The 15,035-nt window shown below is 38.0% G+C and overlaps 1 protein-coding gene across 2 annotated transcripts in view; it reads right to left on the minus strand.

The window, feature by feature from the left end:
* arhgap20 (Rho GTPase activating protein 20) overlaps positions 1-15,035 on the minus strand; it is a 36,870-nt gene that overhangs the window by 16,102 nt on the left and 5,733 nt on the right. The window contains exons 2-3 of one of the 2 annotated variants that reach the window (XM_066706464.1): positions 10,140-10,585; positions 6,180-6,265 (exon numbers count right to left, since the gene is read on the minus strand). In XM_066706464.1, coding sequence (XP_066562561.1) covers positions 6,180-6,265; positions 10,140-10,238 — 185 coding nt within the window. In that variant the 5' untranslated portion in view covers positions 10,239-10,585. The remainder of the gene's footprint in view (positions 1-6,179; positions 6,266-10,139; positions 10,586-15,035) is intronic. The other variant, XM_066706465.1, reaches the window with a different exon arrangement.

Genomic DNA, 15,035 nt, shown 5'->3' on the forward strand with positions numbered 1-15,035 from the left:
TAAGTCACATAAATAAATAAATAAATAAATAAATAAATACATACATAGTCAGCTGTGTCGGCAAACTGATCCTTTGTGTAGATGTAGGAGTACGAGTACCAATAGCTAATGTACAATGACTGCAGGCTCCAGGTACTTCATATCATTAACAGCTGAGACCTGAAACGATCCCTTGCAGTTGTTTAAAGGTAGACCCTGAGCCGCACAATTGGATTACACAGGGAATCACGGATAGACATTCTATATACACTCACCTAAAGGATTATTAGGAACACCATACTAATACTGTGTTTGACCCCCTTTCGCCTTCAGAACTGCCTTAATTCTACGTGGCATTGATTCAACAAGGTGCTGAAAGCATTCTTTAGAAATGTTGGCCCATATTGATAGGATAGCATCTTGCAGTTGATGGAGATTTGTGGGATGCACATCCAGGGCACGAAGCTCCCGTTCCACCACACCCCAAAGATGCTCTATTGGGTTGAGATCTGGTGACTGTGGGGGCCAGTTTAGTACAGTGAACTCATTGTCATGTTCAAGAAACCAATTTGAAATGATTCGACCTTTGTGACATGGTGCATTATCCTGCTGGAAGTAGCCATCAGAGGATGGGTACATGGTGGTCATAAAGGGATGGACATGGTCAGAAACAATGCTCAGGTAGGCCGTGGCATTTAAACGATGCCCAATTGGCACTAAGGGGCCTAAAGTGTGCCAAGAAAACATCCCCCACACCATTACACCACCACCACCAGCCTGCACAGTGGTAACAAGGCATGATGGATCCATGTTCTCATTCTGTTTACGCCAAATTCTGACTCTACCATCTGAATGTCTCAACAGAAATCGAGACTCATCAGACCAGGCAACATTTTTCCAGTCTTCAACTGTCCAATTTTGGTGAGCTTGTGCAAATTGTAGCCTCTTTTTCCTATTTGTAGTGGAGATGAGTGGTACCCGGTGGGGTCTTCTGCTGTTGTAGCCCATCCGCCTCAAGGTTGTACGTGTTGTGGCTTCACAAATGCTTTGCTGCATACCTCGGTTGTAACGAGTGGTTATTTCAGTCAAAGTTGCTCTTCTATCAGCTTGAATCAGTCGGCCCATTCTCCTCTGACCTCTAGCATCAACAAGGCATTTTCGCCCACAGGACTGCCGCATACTGGATGTTTTTCCCTTTTCACACCATTCTTTGTAAACCCTAGAAATGGTTGTGCGTGAAAATCCCAGTAACTGAGCAGATTGTGAAATACTCAGACCGGCCCGTCTGGCACCAACAACCATGCCACGCTCAAAATTGCTTAAATCACCTTTCTTTCCCATTCAGACATTCAGTTTGGAGTTCAGGAGATTGTCTTGACCAGGACCACACCCCTAAATGCATTGAAGCAACTGCCATGTGATTGGTTGATTAGATAATTGCATTAATGAGAAATTGAACAGGTGTTCCTAATAATCCTTTAGGTGAGTGTATATATATATATATATAAATAAAAGGATTTACTTATTTGTCCTAGGGAAGGAATAACCTTGTTAAACCCATCCTGTCACTGCTATCATCCACTGTTGAATGTCACTTCTTTCAGGGTCTTGAAGCCAAGACCTGCCTTAATGTGTGTTAGAATAAGAAGTAGAGTAAGTGTATGGATATTTTATAACCCTTTTAATACAGTATGTGGTAAGATTTGACCGCAGTGCTGAGATAGCTATGAATACCCAAGGCAATGGGACTGGGCCAGCCCATCTACAATGCTCATATTTTATCTTAAAACTTCAAGCCTCGAATAATGGGAACCTGGCTGTCATGACTTTGCTGACAATGTTGTCGTCTTTGTTATTGTTTTCATTGTTTGTTTTTTAAGCAGTTCAGCTGATAACGGCTTCCAGCTCAGTCTTGTTACTAGGAAATTGGTAACTGTGAGAGGTATCGTGGCTGCTGACAAACCACAAATCTGACTATTTACACACATCTCAGAGCTGGCTGTTATCTCTTCAGAAGCTATAAATGTTTTCTTTGCCGTGATAAAGCACTCAGTGAATGGCACGGTACAATGGTCATGTTGCTCCCTTAATCCCCTCAGAGGAGTATCAGTGGATTCTCTGGATAAGGAGGAGAGATTTCAAAGGAAGGAAGGATGTTTCTTAATGAAGCCCAGTTTCTGTGATGGGTGGAACACTGGGAAATCAGTGTTTTCCAAAACTGAGGAAATAGTGGAGGAATCTGGGCTTCCTGTTTATGGCTTGAGTTGAGATATCTGTTAAAACTCGTGTACCATGAAGATGTTAAAAAACTAAAAATGTCTGATCTTATAAATAGCAGCCTGTGTGTGTTTTGTAAATTTGTTAAAAACAACAAGTATTAAAATCTGCAATCATAATGCCTTTTTGAGACTAAAATGTTCTGCACTACCAGCATATGAAAACTAAATATGTGTGTGTGTGATTTGGAGACGTTTGTTAAAATTAAGTAATTTAAAACCGATCTGTCGATGGAGTGATCTCCTGGAAGGTCAGAAACAATCCCCAAATCTCAGCAGACTTCCTTCTGATTAACACGAGACAATGACAAAAACAAGGGGCCGAAAGTGTCTGTGTTCAATGTGAGAATGTTTCCAGTCACAGGTGCTCCGAGTCTCAGCAGGGTGCAGTGAACTGTGTCAGCAAGAGTCCAGCTAGGCCGCATAACACCCCCCCCAGCCTTCAGATGAACCTGTCAACATTTCTGCTTCCTTTCAAAAATCAGACAGCTAGGGAGGGGGGCCTATTAGATGAAGTCACCTCTTACCACATGTGCATTCCATCTCTCACTGGGCTCGACTCATATGGTCCTCGTCAAGTCATAAAAACATCTGTAACCAGAGCCTGATAGCAGGAGCTGTGGAGCAGCAGCAGCTGGCGGTGACACAGGGCTGTATCAAGGTCCTCAGCCCCCTTTCAGAATGCCTTCCAACTGACTACTTGGCCACAGACACACGTTGAGTGGTCTTTATTTCTTCAAGTTCAATTGTTGGTTCAATATCTTTTAGAGGCAATGAGCCCTGCAAGATGTTCAGCCAAATTTCCACATACATAATACATACTGAGATTCAGTTAAGTCAAACTCTGCCACCTGAATAGTTATGATGTGATCTATTCCTGGTATTATGATGAAGCATCTTCATTTCGTGCTTGTATGCCAAGGTAGTGCCAAAATTATCTGCATGCTTCTCTGTTATTAATGGGAGCGTCTCTCTACCCTTTTTCCAGAGTCACCTACTGTGCTACACTTGACTTTCATGAATGTACGGAGAGCTTTCAATTAATGGATGAAACCCCTGTGGAAAAGTTAATCAGTTGGGGTTTAACAAGACCCCATTGGCACAAATATATATAGCTTGTATAACATCTTGACTTATTGCAAATTAAAATAAACACTGACTTTTAAATGCTGTAACACTTTGTTCTGTTTAGCTTGGCTTCATTCTTTATGAAGTAGTAGAGACAGATCCCATACCAAAAGGGAGTCAGGGCTACAGAGGTCCCCAATATGCATCAGTAGCAGAAAGACATAAATATTGCTAGATGGCAGTGAGCGGCAATTCTTTGTCTTTGGGACATTCCCAGTCTTAAGAAGTGAAATGAAGTGTGGAGTAAATCAGGATGGGTGCCCTGTGACAGAGTACATCTAACAAATGCAGGGATTTGCTGCCAATGTCCACAAAAGAAAAAATGATTTCTCGCCTCGCAATTTTCCTGCAGACAAAGCATCTGAATTCCTTTTTGTATTTTGCGTTTGATTAGCCTGAAACTATTGTTTGCACAGATGGGAATGGAAACACTTTGATGGAAAAAGGGGAGAAAATTGTAGTTTTCTCCCATGGCAATCACACAGTACAAAAGTCAATTACAATTACATTTCAAAATGAAGATGGGAGTGAAATGTGCAAACATCTGCATTATTTTAAAACGGGCAAAATAGTAAAGGTTAAACAACCAATGGTTTATCTTAAAGACGGACTGTTCTCGTGTCCATATTGAGGCTCCAATATTATGTTGCACACAAAAAAACTATGCTGTCAATCACTTTCCAGACAATACATTATTATTAAGTTAACAGTATCTCATTCCAGTCTCACTATAATGTGATTGCTACCATCCCATTTGAATATTCAAGTTATTGGGAGGGAAAATCAACAGGTGTGAATTAGAAAAATACATATTTGTTGAAAAACTGACTTGCATTCAGACATTTAAAGAATACAGATATTGGTGTTGTGCTTTGTTCAAGACTCAGTCAAACTAAAAAGTATTTTTTTTTAAACTGGGCGCAAACAAAAATCAAAGTGGATCCCTACTTGTGATTAAGACCAATGATTACACTTATATTGATACTCCAGAAACATAATAATATTGTAGTAGTTTCTTTTTTTTTTGCTTTGCTGAATACAGAAGATCAGCCTAATCAAATGTTTTCAGTACTTTGTGAAATATCTTCTAAATATTATATAAAAACATTAATCATATTAAAAAAAACGGAAAAAACATCTTGACAAAGGTCATTCAAAGTATTTAGGGCTATGTTTTTTCTACAAAGAAAGTAAGCAAAAATGCATGATATTGAACCCTTTCAGTTTGAGCAAATATTGCAATTAATTGAGTACTGAAGACTTGGAAAGGCTAAAATTGATGGGACGAGTGAACAGACTGATGCGTCGTTAAGAAAAGAAAGGAAAACTGCATTAGAGTGGTTTGTGTTTGTTTGACCAAAAATGTTAAGATTACGCTGAAATGCTCTGGTGTTTATTCTGTGGTACAAATTCAAAGAATGCTTTATCTGACCCAACAGACGAGTAGTCTTCATTTTTGTTGGCTAACCTTCAACCTCCGTTTCACATGACTATCCCTGTGTCAGTAGCAGTGCAAAGGTGAAATCTAAAAATACTTCACAAAATGACCCCTGATAGCTGGTACAACAGGTAACAAAGGTCAGAGTGATTAAAAAAATGCATTGACTCTGAGTTTCTCAGAGATAATTGGTATTACCAAAACCAGTACCTCACATGGAATATACTAGATACACTTTGGGGGAAAGTGAATTGAATAATGGCATAAAAGTAATAGCTTTACACATCTCTGATGTAGGCCTATATGCCACTTTTTGTTGCGAGGTCATCAGTAGGTGCAGTACACAGCATTGTGTCTTAGCCTGATAAAACCAGGGCTAGTCCTCAGGATAGCTACTGTTCAAACCAATCAGTGTCACTCAACTTCAGAGGAAAACTACATTGGTTTCAACAAAGAAAAAAAAAAATTAAAAAAATATATAAAACATAAGTAATACGTTCTATGTAACTCATATCACAAGTAAGCAAATGGGCAGAAGTACATTACAAAAGGCATTTGAAAGAAATATTCAATTTCAATTTCAGTTTAACTATAATTATGAAACATTAGGTGCCCGATGGATGATGAATTGAACTTGTAGCATTTCTTAGAATTCTAACACTTAGAAAGCCTTCAGCAATGTTTAAACTGGCAAACCTCCACAAACATGTGACTTATACATACAATGGCTTCTTTCTTAGACCCCACTCCTAACATTGGCTTGGTCCAACTTTCACCACCATAACAGCCTGCTCTGACTACATTTTAATGCCATATTTGTCATTTGCCAGTCTTGCTTCTGCTGTACATTTAAAGCCATTTAAATGGCATACTCACTAGTCTGAAGCCAAACTTTTCCCTAAAAGCAAAAAAAAGTGTCCTTGTCACCAACTTACTCTATAAAAAGGTTTAGAAATACTTACTCTGACTTATCGACTATGATACCTTAATTACATCACTAATAGACCACAATATTCAAAGATCTCCATCATACTGGATTAATGAATGACATCGAGTTGCAACTGGGCAGTGGAGGAAAAACCAAAGATTATGAAATTTGGAGCCTCTGAACTGCTGCCTTTTGACTATGATTCAGCAGGATATTTGGTTGTTGACTTCCGCTTGATATGTATAGGTCAACCTGTCATTACACTACTGTGAACGACAGTAAATGGAGAGTTCTAAAAAGATGAGAAGTCACCAAAAGAAAGTCAGTTCCTCACCCCTGACTTGTGATCGACAACCTCTCCAAACACTGTTTACCATTGCGCTATAATAAGAATACGTTTAGCGATTCCTTCAACTCTTGTTGGCTGTACCTGGAGATGGTTCTGGACTTGCCGAGTGCTTTGCTGATGACCAGCGATGGTGCCGACTGCCTCCTCTGTGCTAGGGTCTTCATTTTCTGTGCAGGAGACAAAATAAAGATATTTAAGGATCGAAGATTGCATATGACTCCTTATCGCTATAGAGTACTTAGACATGCACCCCATCCTCTTTTAAATTATTATTTTAAATCTAAAAAACAACTATTACAGAAAAATGTATATGAGACGAGAAGATGAAAAATGAAAAGGTTATGTATTTATAGGCTGGATGAGAGCAAGGCATAGTGGAAAGCAAAAGTTTGTATTGTAATGTGCACACCCTTTGAAGTGGGTCCAAGGGGTACGTAGCCCCCAGTTACCGCTTTGCCAGCGGCTGTAGACCTTTTAGGGGAGTGAAAGCATGTGTGGGCGGGGTGTGGGAAATCCAGCTTTAATTCCCAACACTGACTGCTGCCCCCTTCAGTGCTACAGGATTTTAAACCCTATTGGTTCCTTATAAATATTATTATTATTATTTTTATTTCTTGGCAGACGCCCTTATCCAGGGCGACTTACAACATAAGTAAATATATATCTAAACACACTGGCAGCGTTTAAGGAAGACAGGTTAAGCAATCTGCTGAATAATCAAACCATGCAAGAAGGCTAGGTAATACATTACAATAAACATGGTCATGCTCTACATTGGCTATGGAGTACAAATCACTTGAGTCAACCCTAAAAGTGCAAGATATTGGCAAAAGATGCCCCCCCACCCTAAAATTCACATTGCATCAGTTCACATGGGATATTTTGGTATGAAAATAACTGTAAATACAAGCTGTAATTATTATATTATATCAAACAATAAGTATATTAAATTATGTCCTTCTAGAGCAATGAATAGGAGCCAAAACTGTTTCTCAAGAGTGTTTTAAAAAAAAGAAATTTAGAGATTAATGTCAGTACAGTGTTTTTTACTCTGACAAAAACTGGATTAACACCAAGCAATGTTGTGAAGATAGGTCCGCTAAAGGAGAATGTACACTCACAAGGGACCTACTGACAGCTTTCGATTTTAACATTCCTCTGAAACGAGAATTACAATCTTCGATGAGGTTTCCCATTCAAGTAGCAAAAACAGTAATTTATTTTACCCTTCTATGCCTCGTTATCATGAATATAAAGTGTGGAGTCATACTGAAGTTGAAACGACAAATTCAGCTTTCATATTGATTCAAGAGATCTTGATTCATTACTGATACGACTCATTTTCCTTATCATTTTTACTCTTCAAAGAGGGATTTCAAGCCCACAAAAGGACAAAGCTTCAAAGCTGTGTGGTTGCCTAGATGCCACAGTTAGTGCATTGTCTTCAGTTAGAGACATCAAAGAAGTAGACTGCAGTGCGCCAGCGAGAAGTGTGGAATTCCAGAACATACAATGTCACAGAATAATATTTATAATCAAGATAAACCCCCTTCCCCTCCTCTCTCACTCACACAGACACTCAAATAGCTTTAAACGGAAAATCACGAGACTAATTTGTATTTTTTGTTGTGTTTGATTGTTTGCGTAACATTTAAATGTATCTAGAGAGTAGGTAGATACTTCCTGTATAGGATGACTTTACTTAAGACTGGAATGTGGAAAAAGTATTAGTTTGTTATCGCAAAGATGACCGATCAGGAAGGGCAAGTATCTCCTTGAGACGTGGACAACTAATTGGATTGATCAGTGTATTCTGAGGAGAAGACGAAAACAACCTGGGGAACATGTGCTCCACTTGACAAGCCAAGTAAAACTTAACACAGAAAGGGAAAGCAGGTCAGAGCACTTAGTAAAGTTTTACAACACCGGAGCAAATAGACGAGATATGCACTGAGCCCAGCCCTGAGAGATTGAAAGTGTTGACAGTTAAGACAACCAAGCCAGTAGTACCCTAGCCAAAGCATCGGGTTAGCTCTATTCAAAGACAAATGTGCATACATTACATAGGACACTGGGCATATCAATAAAGCCAGACCACAGAGGCAGTGACACTGGACAAGGATATGAAAATAGGAATGATATGAAGTGTTATTCAAGAGGCACTGCATGGCATATCAGCTTGATGAAGGGAAGGAGGGAGGTGGCAATTCAATTATGTTAGGTTCTATGGTTGCATCTATGCACATTTTTTCTCCATAATTAATGAACGGATTAATTAACTGCCTCTTGCCAGTCATAGATGCTGAAATGACAGATTTCGACCAGTTCCCGAGAGGGGCGCTGTGTAACAAAACAGAGGCAGCGCTGCAGAGCTGTATATAGTACAATTCGTTTGACAAGACTGCAAGGTAATCACAGATGAACGGGTTAAGTGTATATAACAAATACATTACACTAATTCATAAATACGGTTGTATAATTTCACTATAAAAATAAATACAACTCACGTATTGTATTAGGCTGTTTCTCTGGGGTTGTTTTTTCACACACTTCTCATTTGATTTTATAGTGCACAAATAGCCTATATCCCCCTTAAGCAGCCTTACACGGTTTAACAAAACGTCCATCTCTTGAATATGTGAACATTACATTGAGCACAAGTATACATATACATAATATAAGTCATATTGTTAGCTGGGAACATACTTATTATGTTAGTTACACCGATAGTTGCCTGGGAATGATGAATGAATTTAAATTGAAACTTTCAGCAATTATAATGATTAAGCTATTTCAAATGATAGACCATACTTTCTTTATTACATATATAAATAAGTGGTGATAAAACGACTTCACGCATATAACAAGTATATCCTATAGTGATTGAATAGCCAATTATTAAAAAGTAGAGCGACGGTAGCATCAATTGCGCTAATTAAATTTGCAGTTCTTCCCGCTAATTAACCTTGCCATTATTGCGCTAATTAACTTCGAAGATTACAATAGAGATCTCCTGCGGTGATCGTCTGCCCAACAGAGATTGGAGTCAGGTTTCATCTAATAACACCATCAACACCAAAAACATCACATTTTATCCCCCCCAAAAAATAAAACACAAATTGATTGGCCAGCGCAGCCTTTTTCGTTTGCATTGTCCAACACTGACATTACTTACCACTCCAAGTGCTGTAATACTCATTTTCCGTGGTTTAGAAGTGTCATCCAGTTTCGAAACATGCATTTACACTACAACATGTCTTCTTCTGTAATACATCCCTTCACTAATTTTATATTATTAGTATTATTGTTGTTATTATAAATAGGGTAGCAGTAGTAATTAGTAGGCTGATGCTACACGTTATTACATTATTGGGTCGTCTATGGAATCTCAATTGAGCTTCACAGGAGAGGAAAAAAAATTACTTAAAATTTTCCACCTGAATCACCCAGCCTACGTGTAAACAATATTTTTAGGTGAGCGTTTTACTAGATGTAACGTACGTATGTGAAAGTTAATTGGTTTCCTGCCGCACAAGATTGGCATTGAAAGCAGCCCAGCACTGCACTGACCGCAATGCTCTGCCCATGTGTGGCTATTTCAGCAATCCCAGAGCACAGAGAGAAAACTCAAATTAAGCACAGCAATCACCATTTAGTGTCGAAAACATACATGCCAGTGCACTAAAACACATTCATTGTTGTCCCACAGCATCTTGGTATGAAGCGCATACATCATTTCCAATCCTGCTGTGTGAATTAGATCTGCATTGCACCGGACGGGAAGCAAATACCATTCATCCTAAATAGCTTCTGCTGCAAAGCAGATCTGTTCTGAGTAAAACATACAGGCAACACTACACACACACACCCACATGCACTTTTGCATTGTTTGTGTATGATTTAAAATCCTAAACGTATCCATAAAGATAATAATACATCAATATTACTACTATTATGGAAATGTGTTGTATTTTCTACACAAACACAGTTGATATATTTCAGCCAACATGAATCTTGATCCAGACTAAGTTTCAAAGCTACCTTCTTGCCTTCTGGTGCCCCACAGATCTTAGACTCTCCTGTTAAAGATGCAGAGCGACTCTGGCCAATATGATCCTGCTGAGGTGACATAGTTTCCATGAAGGCTGAGAAGAGACCTTCACAAATGTCAGTTTGCGCTTAGTCCCATATCCATCCCAACTTCTCCAACCAGGCAACAGGGGGAAAAAAAAGGTCTTGCACAATTTCAGAACATCTTCACTAGATACGTGTGTGTAAGTATACTGGCACACACTGCTGGGCGTCAGGCTTCATGCTCTGTGCGCAGATCAGGAGAAGACAACCTGTCTGCGCCCTAACCGGAGTGAGTCCTCTGACCGTGCGGTCCCAGCGCCGCCGGGTTCGCCGCTCTTACGCGTTGAGGAGGGGCAGCTGTGAAGAGCTGATTGTAATACAGTGTGCTGGCCAGATGAAGGAATGTCCCAGATCTGCCAAAACAAACAATGTAACTGTAAGGAATTTCCTTTGCACGACGATTCTACATATAAGGAGGATAAAAAGCAACAGCCCCAATTCCTGGGGGTTAGTTTGTGATTAAATAGCTAAAACCAATACACTAATGGTCATCATCAATATATTAAATTCCTTCTTAATAATAATAATAATAATAATAATAATAATAATAATAATAATAATAATGATAATAATAATAATAATAATAATAATAATAAAGTAAGCTATTGAACTATTTAAAGCGCACATAAGACGGACAATAAAAACAGTTTGATAGGAAAGTACTCAGGTATACCTGTGCTAATGTTTTATAAAAACAGCATGAACACACCCGAAAATGCGTTATTTTTTATGTGATCGAAGTTTGATAATAAAATTAAATTATACACACACACACACACACACAAATATATATTCGATTTTTGCGTTTTAATGATAATGACAAGACAAAATGCCATTAATGTTATCATCGATGTAAATATAACCAACTCTTCTAACAAAAAAATATATATCATTCTTTAGGAGCCATGTTTTTGAGTGCCTGCATCATGTTCAGGTAAACAAAACATAGGCTAATAGCATCTAGAGTAAGCTGAAGTAATGATCATCATATTACCGTATTTTTTTAAATATTTTTTAAATAACTGGCAAGCATAAAACTACTGGCAAGACAAAAGTTGTTGTGAACCAGACACAATTAATCAATGCTGCTATGCAGAACATGATTTCATCATGACAGATTGGCAGGTTTCCTTATGTAAGCGGTGGAGGAAAAGCAAAACACATTATTTGTTTATGCTGGGTTTTTCCTTCAGTGCAGATAAGTGTTTTTTCTGAAACTAAAAAATATGTTTTGCTTCTCTTTTGCTTGAGATAACTCCTTGCATGTCATTGTATTAATTTACTTTTTAGATCTTAAATTATATACTGTTTTGTTAATAGCTGAGACTTGGTTCTTTATTTTTCCACATACACAAATTCGGAAATAGTAAGTGAGCAGCTGGACAGTGGTGTTTCCTATAGACACTTGCTAGCCTCTAGAGGGTATGTTATGCAAGTGAATGTACTTTTCTGTATAATTATAACATTACTTACCTTCACCTGTATTATAAATAAGACCAATAAAGCCTTCGGGGAATAAAAAATGCCATGATATCTCATGAAAAACACACATTAGGTCATCCATTCCCCCTTTTCCAGAATGTATGGTGAAACAACATTTCCAGACTTGGCTTGGGAAAATTATTATTCAGTGCCAACAATTTCACAGGACCAAGCAAGGACAGCAAACATGGCTCCACTATATAGCACCACAGCTATAAGCTACGTCTGGTCCGATATGGCATAAACCTGTCCAACCACTGCTATCCTTTATTCATACAAATATTTTGTTAAACAACACCCATACTCCATGGTATCCACAGCAGGCACACAGCATACATTCAGTCAATTTCTGTTGTCACAGGTAATATTAAATCCACTGTCACAGTGGCATCGGTATTTATTATGTTACCAACTCACAACTGAAAGACAAAGGAGAACACACACCTTTATGGTTTTAATAGCCTCTCTCCAATAAATAAAAAACACATTAATAAATTAAGAAATGTATATAACAGCAGCAGTATGTAGTAGTGGGCAGGGCTCAGGACTCCTACACAGGGGGTTTTGGGTTCGATCCCAGGTATGTGATGCTGCAGTTGTACCCTTGCATATGGGACTTTACCCAGAATGCTCCAGTAAAATCCCAGCAGTATTAATGGCTAATTGTATGTAAAAATATAATGTGGTATATTTTAAGAATTGAAAGATGCACTGGATATGGGTGTCTGCTTAGAAATGTAGAAATAAAATAACACATTTGTTATTAGATTACCAACATGGGAATGACTGCTATCAGTTTGTTTGTTGCAATCTGCAAATGGGAAATTAGTTTTAGAGGCTTAATATTGTCTTATCTAGTACTTTTAATGAAAATACTATATTAACTGAGGCACTATTTTTTTCTAAACAGTAAACTGAATGATTTTTTTTCTAACAGTTTATGAATAAAAACAAATGTTTTGAAATCTGTGATCAGCCTGGAAGCTTAAACACATACACCACTTCCTTTCTGGCTCCACATTCCTCTTTTATTGATGTCTTTAGCATTTGTTGTTTTTGTTTTCCTGTTCCACTATTCTTGTGTGTTTGATCATTTTTTACATTGTAGGAATCTGTTTAAAAATGAGTCCCAGTTTTAATTGTAAGAACACCAGAAACAGAAAAAATATATATCCAAATATCTGTTTTCTGTGTATTAATCAAATCTATAGCACTGATACACTGAGTTATCAAAATTGACCAAACCTCTAAATTGTAATATCAAATACAAGAGATGGGGAGAGAGAGAGAGACTAGCTGCTTTAGCCAGAAGATAAGCAGGCTAAGTCTGTCTGCCTTTCACATCTGCTGTAAACTCAGAGATCCCCTCCTGGTAATCAGATTAATTGTTCAGTGCCTAAAGGAGTCTACAACCTAATTATCGGAGAAGCTGTGGGTTCTTAAGTAATTATTCGGGTTTCTGGGCTACTAAGCTCAAGAGATCTTTGTCCTGAAACATTCCTGGGTGCAGCAGGCTTGTGACCCGAGTCCTTTACTGATGTATCATATCGATGAAATTATTTATGGGCAACTATTCAGCATCATATCAGCACCCAGAGCCCCAGTTAAAGTAATCTTAAGACTGATGCATTTTTCATCAGGTAATCTAAATACACAATTGTTATTTTTGATTGTTTTGGTGTTAGTTTCAGAAGCATCTGAGGTTCCAAAAACGATATTTATACAGCTGGAGTTTCCTTGTCTCCCGTGAAATTGCAGGATTGGTCTTTTTTCCTTCTATGAAATCTGCCAACTTTATATTCAATGGCATTTTTAAAATCATATTACCATGCGTCTTTATTTATTTATTTATTTGTTAGTCTTCTGCCTTTCAAGTAGTTGCCATCACAATTCCAGATACTTCAAGACCTTATTAGTTTTTAAAGAGCCGCTGCAGAGGCGTTGACTTGGGGCGGAGGTGGGATGTGAAGGAACGAACGCTAGGGGTGTATTAGAGACTGGGTATTTATACTTACTTTGGTTCAAAGAGAATGACCTGAATTGGGGTTGTCTACTCTCTAATGTTTTTTTATAAATTAGAGTTGCAAATAAATACACTGTAATGGCAGTTTAAGAAACAATCAACACAGAGCCACACGATTTCCCCTCAGGCCTAATCTAAATGTGGTTATCAACCACATTATGGCCTTAGTGGTTGCTGTCTGGTCTACCTGCACATTCCTTGAAAGCTGGTTACCGTTTTTTATGTGTTTGGCAGTATCCACACTGCAGTACAATTATTTGTAGAAGTGAAATTCTGAAAGGAAGTCCTTACCAATGTGACCTTTAAAACATACATTTAATGACACTGTAGGTTTATATATGTAAGCCCTTTCATTGTTTTTGCATACCCCCAAAAACGTATTAATTAACTCAAAAACTTTCAATTGCTAAGATGAAACCTCTTGTGTCTTCTGCTTTGATATAAAATCCACAAATTAAATCTGAGCCGAAGAAGGAAAAAAGGATAATTCTGAACTTGCTCTTAGTTATTCTTATTTTTAATGCACTTTGAATTTGCATGTGCATCAGTCTTTTTTTTTCATTGAAATTGTTTCATTTTACATGAGTATAAACTGTCAATTGACTACAGTTTCTCATCTACAGGACATCTGGGCTCTGTTCATATATTTTTTAAGAATTCATGTGATCGCACGGATTCCTCTGATGGTTACAATAATTGAGGATGTAGTGACTGACCTCAGAGAGGAACCTCTGGTTTGCTTTGAGAGCTCTATAATAAAGCAGAAGGTTTTTGCAACAGTTGCTAAATAGTTCAGTTGCTTTGTCTGCAACTGGTTACATTTCAAGAGTAGGAGAAGCATTACGCAACTTCCTTTCAGACCTGCGGTGAGCTTCTTAAGAGAGACACTTGTCAGTCTTCAGATATAATAAAATCAGGGATCACTTCATTCAGTGGTCAACATGAAACTAAACTGTAGGGTTACATCATTGTGAAACTGCTAATATATCTACATTGTTGGCAAACGATTCCAAAAGTAGCGTGACTGCAGTAAGAGAAAGTTTATTTTGATAGATGACAGACCTTTTGGAGGTACTGGCAGACAACTCTAAAGACACTAAAATAATTGATATCTGCACAGTGTGACAAAAGGTCTTTTATTTTATATCCACAGTGAATATCATTATCCAGCTCTTCTGCGAGGCACAGAAACATGGGCTGTGAATGAGCATCGATAGGCTGAGCACCTTTCTTCTTTTAATATGCTTTACTGAGTAATAAAAAAAAGTTATTTACTTATTACTTATTCACTTTCTCCA

This window comes from Amia ocellicauda, chromosome 6 (genome assembly GCF_036373705.1).
Source record: "Amia ocellicauda isolate fAmiCal2 chromosome 6, fAmiCal2.hap1, whole genome shotgun sequence".
Lineage (NCBI taxonomy): Eukaryota > Metazoa > Chordata > Actinopteri > Amiiformes > Amiidae > Amia > Amia ocellicauda.